At 52.9% G+C, this 18,703-nt stretch overlaps 5 protein-coding genes across 5 annotated transcripts; 3 read left to right on the top strand and 2 right to left on the bottom strand.

The window, feature by feature from the left end:
* Positions 1-323: 323 nt before the first annotated feature.
* J4E87_001334 (uncharacterized protein) lies at positions 324-1,111 on the top strand (the record flags this gene model as incomplete). The annotated part of the gene is made up of 3 exons (XM_049372980.1): positions 324-329; positions 526-817; positions 870-1,111. 3 exons carry the CDS (start codon positions 324-326, stop codon positions 1,109-1,111), a joined length of 540 nt encoding a protein of 179 aa, XP_049237638.1.
* Positions 1,112-1,443: 332 nt separating this feature from the next.
* On the bottom strand, positions 1,444-2,311 carry J4E87_001333 (uncharacterized protein; the record flags this gene model as incomplete). The annotated part of the gene is made up of 3 exons (XM_049372979.1): positions 1,444-1,626; positions 1,685-1,951; positions 2,105-2,311. The coding sequence occupies 3 exons, from the start codon at positions 2,309-2,311 to the stop codon at positions 1,444-1,446; spliced, it is 657 nt and encodes a 218-aa protein (XP_049237637.1).
* Positions 2,312-4,143: 1,832 nt separating this feature from the next.
* Positions 4,144-4,498, top strand: J4E87_001332 (uncharacterized protein; the record flags this gene model as incomplete). Its single annotated transcript, XM_049372978.1, has 2 exons — positions 4,144-4,191; positions 4,241-4,498. 2 exons carry the CDS (start codon positions 4,144-4,146, stop codon positions 4,496-4,498), a joined length of 306 nt encoding a protein of 101 aa, XP_049237636.1.
* A 797-nt stretch (positions 4,499-5,295) lies between these two features.
* Positions 5,296-9,900, bottom strand: J4E87_001331 (uncharacterized protein; the record flags this gene model as incomplete). The annotated part of the gene is made up of 3 exons (XM_049372977.1): positions 5,296-6,132; positions 6,941-9,596; positions 9,755-9,900. 3 exons carry the CDS (start codon positions 9,898-9,900, stop codon positions 5,296-5,298), a joined length of 3,639 nt encoding a protein of 1,212 aa, XP_049237635.1.
* A 3,671-nt stretch (positions 9,901-13,571) lies between these two features.
* On the top strand, positions 13,572-15,402 carry J4E87_001330 (uncharacterized protein; the record flags this gene model as incomplete). Its single annotated transcript, XM_049372976.1, has 3 exons — positions 13,572-14,007; positions 14,059-14,145; positions 14,207-15,402. The coding sequence occupies 3 exons, from the start codon at positions 13,572-13,574 to the stop codon at positions 15,400-15,402; spliced, it is 1,719 nt and encodes a 572-aa protein (XP_049237634.1).
* Positions 15,403-18,703: the final 3,301 nt, after the last annotated feature.

Here is an 18,703-nt window from a genome sequence, read left to right as displayed (position 1 = left end):
TTTACCATCCACGAACCGTGATCTACGTCAGCATCGCTGACGGCAGGGTTAGACCCGTGAGGGCCGGTAGTACAGCCCAACACTTCCTGAAAAAGGCCCGAGATCACGCCGAACGCGAAAGCGTATTGTCTAGATGGCAATTAGTTTGCGACCCTGCGTCCGTCCACAACATCGCGAAACATATTTCTCATGTTCAGCAGAGCGTCAGTACGTTGTATACAAAAATACCTGCGGCTGTCAAAATAGAGTTGCCATCGTCGCGTGGAGTTTAGGTTTCCTGCTAACGTACCGTAAGCCCCCTATCAGACTTGGGTGCGGACCGAATGGCGGTTCTTACTCGCCATTGCAATTACCGGATCGTCCGGGAGGTACTGTAGAACAGATGGAAGTCGACTAGAAGCACAGAAGTAATGAATAGCCTGAATGGCGATGAAGACAGTCTCGCCGGGCCCCTGATCATCAAACCTTGAGAAGCACCGACTATAAGTACAACTTTGTACCATCTGCAGCCTTACCCAACGGCAGTTCTCCCTCTATATATACATCGGCCCTCCTCTTCTGAAACCGCGTCGCATCGTCAACGTCATCGATATCATGTTCGCCCAATTCGTCTTACCGTTCCTCGCGATGCAGATGCTCGCATCAGCAACTCCGCATCAACACCGAAGAGCCAACGGCGTCGAGATTACGAGTCTGACAAAAAATGTCACATCGACTAGCGGAACCGGCAATGTCGCTGCGGCGGGTAACCTTCCACCATTTGGCGACATTGGTGTAGGCTGCGGCATCAACTGGCAAGCCGATGTGTCGTATGGAGGTATGTATTCCAATTACTATGCGGCCGGTTTTAACTAACGCACGCGATACAGGCGGACTCCAGGCTGGATCCAGCGACTTTGGTCTGGGAAGCGGCTTCAACATGACCCCGGAAGCCATCATCATCGGCGCTGGAATCGGCATGAATGCGGCGAATGCGAGCGCGAACATCCAGTTTCATGGGTCGAGGAACGGAAGCGTCGAGCTAGTATTCGAGAGTTCCGCACCGATCGTGTGCACGCCAGGGTTCAAGGATGGAAAGTCGACTGTTTCATGCAAGACAGTGTCTGTGTAGATGGTGACAAGTTAGGACAGTTCGATCGATACCAGATGCATTGTGTGGGGTATACGAAGTAGTTGGGAGGGACGAAGAGTGGGAAAGAGAAAGAGCAGAGAGGAGATGGCCCGTGCGATCAGCGAAACCCGCCATTGCATATGGGCTACGGGGAAGCTAATCTTCGTCTTCATCCTGCAGATATCGTAAATCTTGACATCATTTTAATAGAGAATTTCAAACAGTGCATGCCTCTTGGGGCGCACCTACAGCTAATCGAGCCTCATACTCTTGATCCATTTTGAGCCTTTGGATGCAACTCATCTAGAAACGCAGTCCCGTCTGTTGAATTTTCATTTTGCGCTTGCTGTATACTTCTTGAGGATGAAGCCGAAGTACTGGAAAGTGTCGCCTCCACCCATGATTTCCATCTCGAGATCCCACTCGTTGTCCCGGTTTAGAATAGGCTTGATGAAGTGTGGCTGGCGGTATGTGATGTAGAGAAAGACACCGTCATCTTTCAATACCCTCCAGACCTTTTCGCAATTAGCATGTGTCGGAGCTTACACATTCGTGCCTCGTCAGTCTACGTACCTCGCTGAGATACCTCCCGCTGTTCTCCATAACCTCCTCGGGTGGACTCCATGGACTGCCGTAGATCATGGCATCTAGCGTGCCTTTGTCGAAGGCGACATCCACAGAGTTGCTATCGATACCCTTCATATCCCGTACATCACCAACTCTCCACTCTACTTGAGGTTCATTTGAGTGCCGCGATTTCATCAGATCGACGACTATTGAGGAAAAGTCAATACAGAGCTGGTTCGTGTAGCCTCGCTTCAGGAGATCGTAGGGGATGGTCTGGGAACGGGTCAGTGATTTGAGATATTTAGTCACAAAAACAACGGCGCATTGTTAGTGAAAAGAAAGTAATGTTTTGCGATTCTATCATCGCTTGGGTGTTGGAGTTTGAGCCGCTCACGGCGTTCCGCAGTATGATGATGGGAAACCTACACTATCGCCGCTGCCCAAGTGAAGAATTTTTCCATCCTTCCCCTCTTCCCTTGTCTTGTCGAACAAATGCTTCTTGAAGAACGGCTCTAAGTCCTCGAAAGCGCGAAACCACTCATGTGTTGGCTTGGTTCCGTCGGCCTTTGCGTACCGTTGGTCCCAAAACTCTGAATGGCCGAGCGCTTGCGCCTCGTCAGTACTGGACGGCATGGTGTGTCTGGTCGAGCGCGATTTTCGTGCAGTCGTTTAGAGAGGACTCATAGAAAGAAAATACTTGCGCAACCCGTTAGATCAAAGACTTGGCCGCTATGCAGTTGTGGCGCAGTTGCTGCCCTTCAATTTGAGGCAAGGATGTGGGGCATCGGCGCGCTTATCTAGGCAAGTGCGACAGTGAGACGCAACCCTACGCATTACCTAGGGAAATGCTAACCCTTCGTACAAAAGTCGCAGAACAGACATCATGATGCGCCATCAACCAGTACCATAGATGCGCGTGTCTCGACGCTTGCAGGCTTGCTCGAAGGAATGGACGCGCGAGAGCGCGTCATAGCAGGCCGCGCATCCGTGTCACAGGAGGACCAAAAAGAGAAGCCGCAGGCTGGCGCGTAATCAAGTTCTATGGCGGCAACAGATAAGAGTATGTTACACAAGACCCCAATCTATTATCTGACATGTATATATCCGCATCCTCTGCTAACTCAGTCGTAGTAAGGCACTAATCCCACGGTCGTGCTCGTAAAACCCATTCCGTTTGCCTGGTCCGTCGGCCAGTACATCGCCGTATTGGGAGCACGGGGAAAAACATGGTACAGTACTGTAGAAAAGGATGTCAGCTCGCTATCCAGTCGCGACCTGCCAGGGAAGGAGTACTCACACCGCATTGACAACATCGCCAGACACAAGCCGTTGTTTCCTCCCGAGGCACAGTCAGTTGAACTAGTTTGCAGGTGGAAGAGGGATGCCATACAGGCACGCTCATCCATACCATCACGGCCATGCTCGCCCACAGCTCCAGGGTCACAATCAGCCATAATGGCACGGTCATGTCGACGGCGGCTTCCCGTCGATGCCAGTGGAAGCAGAGCCGATGTCGTGACCCGCTGTGATATCACCTGTAGGACCGGTGCTGTTGTTTTGCGTTATAGGAGAGGCCTCAGGACAGGGAGAGCCCCAAACTAGTGCCAGACTGATACTGGCGATGCCGAATACTGCCACCACAGTGATCAGGAAGTCCCGATCCCAAGCGCTCTTGAATAGGCCCATTCCGCTGGACCAGAAGGTCTACCAATCTTTGTAAACGGAAAGACTTTTCCCGCGATGCGGATTCGATCGATGATGTAGTTGAGGAGTTGGACGAAGAGAGGTGGTGGCAGCGAAGTCGTACAGGTGAGATACGGTTCTGCTGGTAGCGAGATATCGAGGTCGGTGATGGAACGGAGTGGAATGAAAATGTGTGGCTAGATGTAGAGTGGGATCTTGGCTTCAGATGTGTCCAGGGATAGGTATATAAAGACCATTGTGTGCGACGGGTGTCAGCGCGGATTGTCCCGATTCCTGAAGGTCTGGGGTGGCGCATCTCTCATGCGCCACCCCAGCAGACCTTTCTAGGGTTAGCCGAGCAGAGAAAAGGTCCCTCCAGGGCTGTTGGATCCATGAGGATAGGCCAGTTCGGCATGCACAGCCTCGAATGATGCGCAACCTAAGTGGCTAGTTCAGGAGGACCCCAAAGGACTCGGCTCGTAGGCGTTCATGGGGTGCAGGCTGTACAGGTTACACATGACGACATCCGATCACTTGTCGTTGGTCGTTGGCCAGTTAGGCAGCAAAAAAATATATGAATGACCAGCCTAGGTCTGCCATTGGATGAACGCTCCAAGGCAGCAAGCTGAGATCCCCTCAGCCTGATAGAACAGAGCCGGACGGCATAGGTATATATCACGCGCTCTCATCTCGAGCGCAAAACATGTTCTGCCTCTTCGCTGTCCATCTATCCAGGATAGCGCCAGCATCAAATCATCCGCAGTTGTACCATACTGCAAATCATGGGCCTTGATGACCAGAAACGTAACGCAAGGCGGCCTAACGAGCCTGTAAGAAATGTATTTGTTGTCTCTAGACCAGTTGCTAACATAGCGATAGGACACAAAGATCATTAAAAAGACAGGCAATGTGACAGGCAATACAGTGGATGGTATTACCACTGGAATACGAAATAAGGTTGGAACTGCGTTCGTGGGAGAGTCTGGGAGTATCGCTGCGAACAAGCGCGTTAGCAATGGTAACACTGGCATCGTGGTCAGGAAAGACCAAACGGGGATGAAGCGAATGGAGTACACTGGAAATATCACCGGCGACCATGTCAAGGGGTCGTCGACTGGTATCACCGATGAAGAGTAGATACTCTACCGATCTAGCTCGTTGACGCGTTCTCAACCTGCCAAGTTGGAAAGGCAAACATAGCGGTCGTATATCATATCAATGTTGTTTGTCGTGACGGGGATTCATGTAATGAACGCTATTCATGACGTCGACTGATACAGCGTTTGGTTTGCGCGTGATACTTTGGTCGCTTCCGATGTCTCATTCTGGGCCACGTTGAACATGCTGTTCCTTTTAGCTCTTTTGAAAGTTCTCGTTCTCGGACCTGTAAGACGTGTATGCTGATATTACATACTCGGTAAATGTCTCGCCAGCGGTATGGATAGTATACATCCGGGTTTCTCAAACGGATCAGCCACATCGGCGACACTTGATCACCAGATTCTAACTCCGGTGTTGATATCGCTAGAATCGAGGCCAACGTCCACAGACCCAGTTTCTCTGGAGATTCCTGTCGAAAAGGGTAAGTCTGATGCCTAGTAACGCGTTAGAGATATGCACTGTTCGACTTGAAGTGATGATGCCGGCGTCAACCTCGAGAGCTCGCTCGCGACTAAAATGTGGGAGTACATTCAAGCAAAGCCTGAGTTTAAGAAGATCTCACTTACAAATCTTCTGAGAGAAATTCCGGTATTGACATTATCAGCGCGACCGCCGACTCTGATATTGCCCGTCCGCCCTGTTATGTGTGCGCAACCGTTTGCATTATGCGACTGGGGAACCCCACCTGGTCCCATGCGCCTAGATGCCACCATCATTGCCGTTGCTGTTGGAGCTGTTAGCGCTTTTCTTGGCTAGTAGGTAACCGCTTGGGTCTACAACGGATGGGGTCCTGTAGAGTGTGCCTCACCGCTTCGAGACTTGGTTATCTCTTCTTGGAGCCTTGAGAAGGCGTTCCTTCTGCCCTCACCGTATATGAGCGGCATATGGACATCGAATATACCCAAAAGAGAGTACGCGAGGTCCTCTTCTCGTTTAGTTGAACGCGTATCTGCCCACGATAATCGCTCCTCAACGCTCGTCTCAAAGAGATTACCACCCTGAAGGACGCGCTTCGGTATCCTTGTTATGTTCACTATCTCCTGTAACCATGAGGATTTATCACCGATATGCTCGCCCTCGACCGAGTAGAAACCGAGGACCTTCGGGGCAACAAGTTCCTGTAGTGTCCATCCGCGAGTGAACCATCGGCTGGCTTGGAAGGAGCTGGTGTCTTTGATCGATACGTCCGACATATAGACATAACATTTTGCCGCCTCTTGATACCAGCGAAACATGGAGTTAATTGCTTCTGAGAGCTCCGCGCTGCTTGATTTGTCGATGCAGCAGGTATCAACCCAGAAGTATTCTAAACCATCCTTTGCTGCTTGCTCTGCGCAGAAGACAATTTTAGTATATCCCGGTTTCCTGCGGCTTGTGCTATCTGTAATGTCTTGCAGAGCAACTCCATCTGCGATGTCCTTCAAGCTGACCTCGTCGAGATCTGACCCCCACGTATGCGAAAGAATGGCGTAAGGTGGGGTGCCGTTGCCCTGGAACTCAACCAGGCTGAGATGACCGTTTTCGAAATGCAGGAGGCGCATGAAGAGCGAGATTGAGGGACCGGTGCCAGTCGACAGCTTTGTATGCGACGAAACGAGCACGACGTGAAGCTGGGGTATGAGGCGTCGTGCGATCAACAATCGGTCATGGAACTACAGTCGGAAGCTGGTTAATGATGACGCATTCGGACGACGGAAAAAGAGATGTCGACGATAGAGGGGTGGCGATAATGGCAGAAAGTCACTAGGCTAGAAGGCAAGTTCGATCAGCCTTAAACGTGGCAGCCGCCACATGCAGCCTGAGTAACCGAGATGGTGTGACCTCAAGCCATTTGTGCCTCCCCAAGTAAACTGTTGCATTCGGCTGATTGGCTAACATGAGCGAACATCATGCTGTATGACCTCTCACCAACACGTACAACAGTTATTGACGAACTGTTCAATGAGAGCGACCTTTTGTAGCTGAGCAGAAGTCACACGAAGACGCATGCTAAGAAAAGCGGATGCGCAACCCAAATTCATCTGCGATACCAAGGGAGGCTATGCAAAGCCTTGCTCCGGTGAGGAAGCACGTTCACCGATCTGGAAACCTAGCAGATTTTTGGCTAGTATATTAGGTTATTAAGTTGCCTAGTATCAGCCTCACACTGTTAAAGGCGAATTCCCAGATTCGGCCGCTCATATTGTACCCGTTGGTGTTCACGTAACCATAGTCAGTATAATGCACCTGCCTAAATGAGCGCCAGTCTCATAGAAGTCGAATGATGTATAGCTGATTTATTCGAGATATTCTGTTTTGTCTGTGAGCTGTGAACAATGTCGCGTAATCGACCAATGTCTAGAATTGTGCCTAATTGGGATATCCACACGCTCAACCTCCAGCAACCACAGCCAAACCCTCATATATCTGCCTCCTCACCCTAGAGAAAGTCGCTGCATCATTATTCCTTGGATCCAGATTACCGTAAGCACCTCCATCTATCTCAATCTGGCCAGTAGCTGTCTTCCTCACAGCTACTGTCCCGTTAATGACCAACACACCCTCGCCTCTAAACTCCGCTTGCATGCCATTAGCATTCATGAGCTTCCTCAGATCGGCAAGACGAAGATCGCCGACATGGAAAGGTTGTGCAACGGATCGAACAGCGGTAGCCATGTTTGTAGGAACGACGTCGAGAATCGGTGTATCGTCATTCTTGTCGCTAGACACCGGAACAGCAGGGGCATCGAGTCGAGCCTTTTTCTTCGCGGGCGTATCTGCCTCTTCCTTGACTTCTGGCTCCAAGCTTGCAGCTGCAAGGCGACCAGTGATGGCCACGACACCCATGCCGCGAACGTTCTGCCAACGGAGGTTGCGCACCATACTGCGGCTGAGCTTGACACTCCAAGCGTTGGTATCGACACTCGCGTCGATCATAACGCCGACTGTGGGTGTGAAGACATCGATGGCATTGGCGGAATCGGTGTTTGCGTTCAGCGCTATGCGACTGATCTCTGCAAGCTCCAAGGTCTCGCCTTCCTCGCCACCTACAAAGATCAGCTTGCGAGGCTTGATAAGTGGAATAAGCTGTTGAATCGTGCGGCGGTCGTGTAGGCCTGAAAAGTCGACAAAGGCAATGCGACACCGGATTTCCAGGGTTTCCGACTCAATGATGACTTTCGATGGGCCTTCCACTTTGTCTGGATCGTCTTCTGGTTCGCTGTCCGATTCTCCGTCCTCGCCTTCTCGAGCCTCTTTGTCTTTCCGTCGTTTTTGATTGGCGTTGGCCTTGTTAGTGTCGGTGTTGTTCAGTAGGTCGTCCCACCTCCTCTTCTGGCCAACAGCATTCTCCTTCTTCGTCCCTTCACCACGAAGAGCTTCCCCAGCAGCGTTGTCTTCCTCTTCCGCGCGCGCAAAATCTTCGGGTCGGATCAGATCACCAAAGTCGTCCGCTCGACGCTTCTTGGCCTGGAACGGGAACATCTTCTCTTTTCCTTTCTTTCCTTGGACTTCATAGTCGTGGACGTTCTTGCGGCGTAAGAGTACGTTGACACCCAATTCCGCGTCTGTCATGCCAAGCTTGTTTCGTGCATGTTGAAGAGCGACGGTCGCATTGAGGGCTTTTCCTCGGTATCCATCACCAGAGCCTTCCGAACTCTCTGACTCGGTGGATGATCGGTCGTCGACAACATCAGCGGATGTTTCGAGCATTGCTGCATTATCACCGCCCATGGTAGTTTGCCGTTGTCTCTGGCCGGCAAGGAACTGCTGATAAAGCGGAACCTCGTCTCCCTCGAGTGCGACTGTCCGTATAGTATTGAGCGGCGCTTGATCGCCCGCGGCATCGACTACGGTTGTAGAAGGAGCGTCCTGCCCTGGCGAAGCGTTGCGCTGGTTCCACAGTTCCCAGAGATATCGGCCGAGACCCTTCTTCTGGGCGCCCAGTTGGCCAGCTCTTTCAGTGAGAATGACCAGGTTCTTTTCGTCGGCCGCCAGGCTTCGAATAGCATCTTTGGAGAATCCCCACTCGAGCGTCGCATCACTTGCTAGTATCACTCGCGGTCCATTGGCGCCTAGCATCCTAGCTACGCGGGTCTTGCGCTCAACCAGTGTGATATGTTTGAAGTCGAACGGGACTCTGGCGCGGTCTTCCTCTTTGCCGCTTTTGTTCCTCCGATCTTGATCCGCAGCGCTGGCTTCAAACTCCTTCACGATGCCCTCCTCCATCCATTCCAACATACTGCGTACGTATCGCATTGTTGCACCACCTGTTCGACTCGCAAGATAGACTTTTGCGCTTTGTAGTGAACCGCCCCCTTCCGCGTTTGTTGCCTCCCGCTCCCATGTTTCCTCAAGAAGATAGGCCAGTTCCAGTATACGAGCACTCGAGTCTGAGGGGATCAAGACGGTTCCGCCCTTGGCCACTGTGTCTTGAATCATCTCGAGGAGGGCCTCGTCTCGCTTGTTGGGCGATCTAGCCACCTTGACCATACTGGTGTTCTTGCTGCTGCAGATCAAGGCAGTTGGACGACGCAACTGCTCCAGAACTTCAGAGCCACCAGTGCCAGGCCCTCCAAGCCAAGCAGCTCCGGAGAGAACATGCTCTCTGGCTTGGTTCCAGTCGACGGCATAGACGACCGACTCCATTCCATGCTGTATGTGCCATATTGAACCTCCCAACGTGTGTCCAGCGCTGTATGCGGTAATGGTGAGACCATTGAGCGGAGGCGAATGCGGCGAAGGGATGGGTTGATGCGGTTGGGAATATCGAAGCGGATTTATGCGCGCGAAGTAATCGGCAATCTCTTGCGACGTAGGCGCCTGGAGAAGAATGTTGGGATTCTTTCCACCCGTGAGCGCCGAAGAGAAGGAGTATGCGGACTCGCTGAGAGCTTCGGTGGGGATGATGGACGAGGCGAGCGGCGTGGATTCGTACAGATCCTGGAGCAGCGTCCGGCCGAGCGATATGACGGGGTTGGTCGCGTAGACGGGGATTCGCGTGAACAGAGGGAAGTTCTTGCAGCAGTGGACGTAGGCTCCGAGATGCGCAGTGGTCGCGTGAGTAAGCAGGATGAATGAGAGGGTGGGGACATGTCTGCAGTATCTGAATTAGTCATCCTGTATGTATGGTGTATTGCTATATAGCGACTTTGCTACCCGCTGCCCGTGTTTCCCAGGCGCGTGCAGCACATATGAACAGCCCATACTTCAGCTGTGCTCCACATCGCGTTCGCAGCCAGATCAAGGACCTACCTCTCTATCTCTTTGAGCTTCTCTACACTGAAATCTTCATCCCAGCCAACATCGATCAAGATTTGTATGCCTCCATCGAACTCCAGCAACGACTGCGACGCGGGTGAGGAGCTCTGTGCGCCCAGTAGGGGCGTGAAGTTGAACATAGTTGCAGCCGCTACTCAGTGTGATTTAGGCGACTCTAAGTCTCTGTACGCATGGTGCTCGCACGCTGGTTGATATGGTGAGGCGGTGATGTTGTCTCGTTAGTTGATGCTTGAGCAGTGACAACATGGCCGAACGCGTCTAAGCGCGTCGGAGCTCGGGGACCAATTGATCCGCGCGTCTGATCCCAGATCACGTGAACATTACCACCCTGCTGCCCGTGCTACGAAAAGGCACCACGAGCGACATATCGCCTACCTCATAACAATTTGCAACGTGGGCGATACAAGCTGCTGTTTTTGGAGCTACGACACAATACCTGCTGCGGCAGAGCTCGTCAATCACCTAGGTACCTAGGTAAGCCCGAAACACATCCACCCAACCCTCGCAGCACCACCTGCCGCTAGAAGCATTCCTACACCCACATCGTTTCCGTCTACTGGGTTTGTTTTGGTGTGGTTCATTAGCTCCTGCCTATGGTATGCAACTTGTACTGCAGGTCAACCCTGAAGAGTCAAGCAGGCCCCGCCGCATACGTGTTCGCAGACAGCGGCAACAAACAGTCCCGTACTTTTCGAATTTAGTCGATCACCCGCCCGCGCCTGCATCCGCTGGGAAATCTAGGGAGCCGTGGGTTCCTTATGGTAAGCAAATATGTACTGTATCGGCCAGGTAGAAGTCCTGTGAGGGCGTTACGAGGCACACCGAACACTATCAGGATACAACTGTGAGTAGCAACTCGGAATCTTCGTATGAGGCTGCAAATAAAGTCGCGTTAGCATCCAAGGCGGAACTTCGGAACGAGACCGGCATGCAAAGCACTCAGCCCGCGCCACAAACATGCAGGAGTCGCACTGCGCATTCAACAAACCTCATCCTGGCTCATGTACAGCAGACACGGGTGGCCTCCAGGGCAAGAACACGTCTGATCATCTCCTGATATTGTACCCACGCAAGTACCGGACAAGACGTCATGACAGATGTCAAACGGAATGGTCGGGAGTTTTCACGAACCGTTCATGGAACCCTTGATACTACTACTGCGAGTCGCCCAACTCCAGACCAGACATGTTTTGATCATGGCTCAACACTTGGTGCATATGCAGCCGTCTGCACCTGTTGTCTGCGTCAATAGTGTTGGCGAATGGGACGGGAAGTGACCCCGCAGCCAAAGCACGCCGCTAAGGTCCTTATGCAAGTCATTCGCCTGTCCCCTTCGGCTGCATACGTCCGTCATTTTCGTTACGCAAAAACGGGCTAACAACGGTCAGCCATCGGGGCGCCGCTATCACCACGCAGGGACAATTGTCTGACCCATCTTTCTTGAGTTCATCTGATCTCTGTGTCGGTTATCAGAATACTGTGCAATAAGTCGTATGCTACGTCATGCACTCGTCGAGACGGGCATTTACTTCAAAGAAGACCACTGCTGATTCCAAATTGGGGACGGTAAGATCGAGAATGGGAACTAGGCTCCACCTTGCGATGAGACGGCGGGTCCGAGACATGATACTTTTCATCGAATCATGCCAAATGAGGAGCTTCGACAACTTGATTCACGGTCATCTGCCGGTGGTGGGTCTAGGCACTTGCGAGCGGTTTTCGAAGAACGCCGTAGCATGCTGCCCAAATCACATTTCGACGCGTCTCAAGACTGCAAAAACCTTGGTCTTTGAGAGCATGCCTGACCATCTCGTCACGCAAGGAGAGGCGGCTTGTTATCGGGCTCTGCACTCGAGTCCGTCAAAGCTTTCGGCTGGGACCGAAGTCAGGGTACTGCGGAAACCCGCCCTGGAGCCAGCTTTGGGAGCGTGCCTTTGTGCCCGTCGTCCCGCTCCGGCCGCAAAGTAACCAGATCCTCAGCACGCAGGGAAGTCCACCGTGCGACACCACGGTTTCGAAAGCACGAAGCCCAAAAAGCGGAAGCCCTTGCTTGAGAATTGACATCTATACTGCTCGCGAAAAAAATGCCCAACCCAACGACAAAATATTGCAGTGCTCGGATCGCGACCTGCTGATAGGCTTACCAATTGCGGGGAGGGTGTATGCGAGCTTATGACATCTCAAACAAACTTTGGCCGGCCGTTAATCGCTGGACCTACCAGACGCTGCTGTCATTATTGTGATGATCTTCAGGCCTCGCAATCCCTGACGTGCCAGGTGTGGCTTGATGCTGGAAACACTCGATGCGGCCTGGTCGGGATGTCAGCATGTTAAGATCGTCTTGCCGGCTGCGCTCAATAACTCTCTATAACCAGATGACAAGGTCCGATTCGACCGGATCGCAAAGGTGGAGAAGTAGTGTCGTCAGGTCACACACACAAGACATCGCGGAGATGTAGCACGATGGGCTGGGCATCCTAGCGTGGGGCTGATTATCGGCTAGGGGCGCCTCAAGTATCGCGTACCGACTAGCCATTTGCGTGCGCGGCCGTGAAATGATGGCGTTTGTGTGGTGATGGTGGATAGCACATGGAGCAATTCAAATACATGGCGAACCGGATCTGATTGTCAGCGATTGAGCGATCAAAGTAGTGCGTCGCCGGGAAAGGTGTCCTACGGCGTTTGCACAAGACCTGCTGCTGATCCTGAATTGTCCGCCTTGAGCTGAAGACGGTGCAGCCAACGAGATCTGAGGAGTGGCTAGGCCTGCGAACCAAGATATGAAGCCGCTCGAAAGCGATTCATGCACCATTCGATACATACACTAGGAACATCACGTTTCAATGCTCCACGAGGTTTACAGCCTCCAGACGACTTAGCGCTCACACCGGCGACTGTTCACGAAGCCAACTGCAGCCCTCGCTACGTCTTGGGTTGTCGTCAACACTGTCCTTCGCCTGCCCGGTGCTTCAAATCGAGCGTCGGCCTACTCACTGTTTTAAGTCGACGGCGGCCCAGGGCGATGGTTACAGCGGGACCAGTGGACTCGTTCTAGGATTATCCTCCATTACCATCATTAGAGGCGAATTGGTGTCGTCGCTGCGACGCTACTTGAACACACTATATCCTCTCGCCTTTACCTTGCTGCGCAACCCGGTTCGAAGCTATCCAGGCTGCACATTAATACCTAGCGACAAATCCCACTCGTTCAAGCAGATCTCCTCTCACACACTTTCTGTCGCTTCTCCGCACGCCCACGCTACTTACAACCCCCCTGGGTGTACGACATCGACATCGACCGCTTACCCCGTTCCAATTCCAACATAACTGGCTTTCGCCCACCCCTGCTCTCGCACCGGGTCTGTGTTCAGCTCAGCCGTTCATCTCGGAACGACGCAGTTTTGCCGTTAGTTCCACCCAGATCCTATTGGACGTTCCGCGGACGCCCACGACTCGCTAAAGACGCATTCCCCCGCTCTCACGCAACCTACCGTGCGATCGCTCGAGGCATCAGGAGCGGACCGCTTGGACCCCTCTGCGACACTCTGCTCTACTCTCGTTGGAACAGCTGCCGCGTCGTTCTACCACTTGTACTATTCTGCTTAGCATTGAACGGCAGAAGTACAAGATACCCCCTGGTTGCCACTCGTTGCATTGAATCGTTCTCGGCTCCGACGCATCTAGAGGAACATCACTCTTTCGTGTTACCACTCGCGCGCAGAACGGACTGGACACCCAATGCGCGCTTCTTCGCACCAGTAGTCCAACAACCTTCCCAACTCTGGCTCGAATGATCTCGACCGTTTCCTTCGGCCCTTCGCCGCCAGGCGCTCGCAACCGCTTGAGCACAAGCTCATCGCCCCAGCCCTCCATGTCGTCCGCTAGCGACTCCCCGTTTACCACTCCCAACTTCGATTCGAACATATTTAGCCCGTCGGAATCACAATCAGAGGAGCGATCAGATGTACGAACGGGTTCCCTCGAAGTAGTACCCAAGGTGGAAGAGACGGAACTTCAGTTGGCCGATGTCAAGGAAGAGGCGTCTCCGGAAGACACACCCATCTCCCCAACCGAACCTGTACGGATTCGCCGCGCCCGCGGCCGACCCAGGATACACCCTCCTCGCTCACCTACCACTCTTGCTAAGCAAGCAAAAGCCCGATCGAAGACGGGGTGCACAACATGTCGGAAAAGGAAGAAGAAGTGCGACGAGACCAAGCCATTCTGTAATTGTGCCCTGGCATCGTGATCATGGAACAGGTACTAATGCTGTCCAGGCCTGTCGTGTCAGAAGAACAACATCCATTGCGAAGGCTACAAGCCCGTCGAAATCTGGAAGAGTGGAAAGGAACGGGCTGCAGAAGGTATGTGGTCTTGCATTGCGTGTTTGCTTTTTGGTAGTGGGCCAAGCTAACCTTCCAACAGCTCGGAAGCGAAGTTCGGATGTCAAGTTCGACCTCCCGCCTCTCATGGAAGGAGTCGAAAATGATCTTGACCGTCAGCTTTTGCAACATTTCTCCAGCAGAGCGAGTGCTGTCCTAACGTTACACGGGGACAAGTCGTCGAACCCCTTCACCAAGATCCTATTGCCCATGGCACTTCAACACGAAGGCCTGATGCACTCCGTGCTGTGCCTGTCGGCCTCTCACATGTACTCGGTCACTCCACTACAGGAGTACGAGGACAGGCAGGTCTTTCACCGGGGCAAGGCTTTGCAGCTTCTCAAGCACGACATTGAACGGCAAAAAGCTGGTGAAGGTGGTGTAATGGTCTACGAGGACTCTAACGTTGCTCAGATATTACTGCATCTTCTGCATTCCATCTGCGATGGTAACACTTCCGGCGAATACCGGATGCACATGATAGCAGCAAAACAGATCGCCATGACACAGAAGTCTTCCAACCCCGAGTTCCAGACCCTGTTCGACGAATTCTTCTACTACCACTGGATCGCCAGTCAGATCACCTCCCTTGACGGCACCGAGGTTCCCATGATGGACGACTTCAACCTCCCTTTCAAGATCAGCCCGGAGACCGCGGGGTTGATCGGTGTTTCTGACGGACTCTTCGGCTTCATATCCAAGATCAGCAACCTGCGACGAAAAATACGCAGTCGCATTGACGACAAAGAGGAGCCTGTCATGGACTACGAGGCATTACTCGCCGCCCATGCCATCGACGCCGGCCTTCGCGGATGGGTATGCCCCCATCCACCCGGATCTCCGCGCTACACCATCTCGATGCTCTATCGCCAGGCAACCTGGGTCTATCTCTACCGCACAACGAAAGACTCGAAGCCACACCCATTCATCAAGAGCGCCGTCGACGACGGCATCCGATACATCAACGAACTGCCAGCGGAAGGGTGGGTCCAAAGTAACGTTCTACTTCCCCTGTTCTTGATCGGGTGCGCGGCATTCGAGGAAGAGCAGCGTGTGGAGATCAACCGGGCGTTCAACGGCCTCATTGCCTGCACAGGCCTAGGCAACATCGGCTTCGCGAAAGAAGTCGTTGACCAGGTCTGGGAGCTGATGTCATCCCCCGACCCAGAGGTGCAAAAGGAGAGCTGGGATTGGGAGAGGCTGATAAAACTCCGGGGCTGGGACTTTCTCGCTACGTGAGCCCTGCAGGACGCACGAAAGAGTTTTTCTTTGCCAACACTCGGATTGTGAACGTTCCGCATGGGATCTTCACTCACCAATCTCGGCTCATCACCATAGGAGAGTCGTTATCACGTCGCTTGTTGGCTTGGTCGGCGTGGGACTCGGGTCCTTGCGCACGGCTCTCATGGCGATGCCACAGCGTCGGCATGTGGAGGTACAACACGACCTTTGAGGTTCAGACTTGGCATTTAGGGTTCCTTATTCAATCGGTGTTTCTGCGGGCGCAAAAAGGAGTCATGATATCTGGTGGGTCGTCGGAGGGCGGTTTACAAGGCTCGGACCGGCAACGACGCACTACGGCCTCACGATTAGGTTGCATTGGCTGGGTGTGCTCCCGACGGTATTGTGTTATTGGTATGGGAAAACGGCACTGCATGTCTTCGCATTTACTTCGGATTGGATTTTTCATGGGGCACAGTTTTGTTCTTGGCAATGTTTTGTCTCGCACACAGCCCGTGTGTTCAGCCGGGCGGCGTTTGGCTTTGGGCGGTGCATGTCAGATCGCGATGCACTCAACCCTGCATGGGCGAGGCATGCTCGTACACATGGCATTGCAGCACTTGTTGAAATAGGTCCGATAGCAGGCCGGCATTCCCTTATTTCTCAGTACGATGACGACACGTATATATGCAGGTAGCCTCACGGCACAGAAATGCACGCTGGTATCCACTCCGCTCACAGAGCTCTCATCGCAACGTCGCAGGGAACGCATGGCTTAATGGGCGATCACGATCTGCCTCGGTGATAAGGTGAGGAGCTATAGTGCGGCGCTGGTGCACACGGTAACCGTAAGCACCAACCGTGCCACAGCATCTAGATTCCTGCGGGCACGTTCTTCCTCCAATCCGCTTACCAGCAATCAAACGCTTTGGCGAGCTTCCTCCGCGACCTCGTTGGAACGAACTCATCGCCTGGCGTCGCTATGGGATTCATGACTCGAGCGCGCAGCATGCAGCCACAACTCAGAAAGTCCATGTGCATATAACCGGGCGATGATCATCAACATCTTTTCAGAAGCGAGTAAAGTAAGCATCCACAATGAGAAGAGTTATCCTTCATCGCACTGCCGGAGCCCACTGTAAAGCGACACAAGCCGTTAGGCAGATCGGCCCAGGGTACCAGGTTCAAAAAACGGCATGCGTGGGGTGTTGTCGCACATCTCTTTGTCGCGGCTTGGGAGGGCGGTTACGGTTACGTTCGTCCGGCCCAAACCCGCATCCGATGGGACCGGTACACTTTCCCCAGCGGCGCAATGACGAACGTTGCTACCAGCTATGCGGATTCAACAGCGACAAAGCAGGAAAGCCACGGCACGCCATCGGTCCTTCTGACCTGGACGATCTGGAATGCAACCCCCCACGCTTCTTAGGCAGAGTTGGGGGGTATAATCCGAAAGGCCCGGTGGAAGGGTCTGAATATATAGCCTGATTCGAGGGAACGCGCCGTCGGTACCTGACACTAGGTCTCAATGGATGGACGAGAGGAGCAGAGAGCATGGTCCTGAGACGATGCCGATTTCTTTTCATGGTTCAATGTAGGACCGATGTCGTGAAATCTTGCGCGACGTTGCGCACATGGCCTGACACCCAGTCGCGTGGGTTACTTAACGTCACAGATCGAGGGTATACGTAGTCACACACGCAAGGCGAACATCGAGAGGGCAATTTCTGACACCTTCCGTCATCTATTCCAGCCTGACCCGATGTCCCCTACAACCACATGATCCCAGAGACCCCAGCGATAAGCCCGGGGACAACAGTAGGGTTACAGCAGCTACCCGTTGACTCCAGAGTCCAGAGTCTAGAGCCATCAGACCGTTCGCATCTGAGTCGTAAATAGGTCTCTGATTATTTCCGAGGCCACCCACCGATCTACCTTCCACTTACTCACTTGGTGATGTACTGTATTCATCTTACCGGTACATACCGGATCTGGGTACGTACTTCGCATATATCTGTCGTCTGAACATGGATATAACTCCGACCCTGAGAGATACATACGCGACTCGCGATGCAACACAAAAGCCATGAACCACTACTCGTACGATGGTGCCTGCATATGCAACCTGCATGGAACGTCCTTCATCCTGATAATGCCGGTGAAAATGCCAGATTTCGGGGTGCATCACTGGCTTCGTGGGATGTAGACGTCAAACCCTACACCGTTATTCGCGAATAATCTCACACCGATGTCAGCGTAGCTAGCTGGACCCAGTCCACGAGGCAGGACGCGCGTGGCGGTTGACGCAAGCCATCAATATTCCCAGTCTAGTCGGCATAGGATAACGTGATTGCTTGTCCATGCGAACTAGATGTCCGGATAGGGTCATATGCAGCCTTGTTGGCTGACGTCCTTCAACGGACCTGCAGCTGACACGAAGAGCGAGGTTGTGTCAGCATTCCACAGCATCGCGTGGCTTTCGGCCATCAAGGCCGCCCACGGCGAGTGTCAGATAGAAAGTAGGGCATTCACTAGGATGCAGCTTGTTGTCGACGATCGGAAAGCGGCAGGGTACCCAGGTGGTGATGGGTGTAAGATATCCACTATGCAAAAGCTGGTTAATGGCTAAGGGCGTGATATGTGCCTACTGGCGATCATATGAGCCGCAAAACCGTTGCGACAAGCGACGGCATCGTAAGTGAAGGCTGTCAATAATTGTGGAATGGAGGTGGCGGAGTGACAGTGACAGGCTTGGAAGCAACGTCCGGCGCGCCAAAACTTTAGGATTCAAATCTTTCTGCCCAACGCGCTGCCTATACGGATTCGACATTTGACAATATTGTGGCTGTCCAAAAAGCGAAACATCTTCAAGACGCACCCATGAAGCTCAAGACATCATTGGTGATCCTACGGTATGTAGATATTCGGCATTGGAAGCCGTAGTCTCGGTCTTAGTGCACATTGGAGAGGCAGGATGGTACATCTCCCGCTGTCTTCGCACCTGCATTTCATCAAGACAACAAGATCTGGGACTAGCCGGTCCGTTCGCGCATCTCCGCGCATTGCAAACTTGGAAACGACAGCGGATTTATTTACCGTCCGCAAATCAGGCCTTCAAGATCGATGTGAATAATGGGTTGGTGGAACTTCCTTGGAATGCAACTCGGAAAGTTGGCCCTGCCCAATAGGACGCCGCATCGAGCGAAATACAAAAGGGTGTTCCGACGCAAGACACAGGGGGCAGCTGTCAATTGCAGACTCCCGAGGCTGTTCTGCTTTCTTTATCCAGGTGGATACCATTCTTTCTGGAGATCGAACA

Source organism: Alternaria ethzedia, assembly GCF_023757985.1.
Source record: "Alternaria ethzedia strain BMP 0044 chromosome Unknown scaffold_2, whole genome shotgun sequence".
NCBI classification, from domain to species: Eukaryota; Fungi; Ascomycota; class Dothideomycetes; order Pleosporales; family Pleosporaceae; genus Alternaria; species Alternaria ethzedia.
Note: the sequence above shows the minus strand (reverse complement) of the source record. Positions and strands in the feature narration are given on the sequence as shown.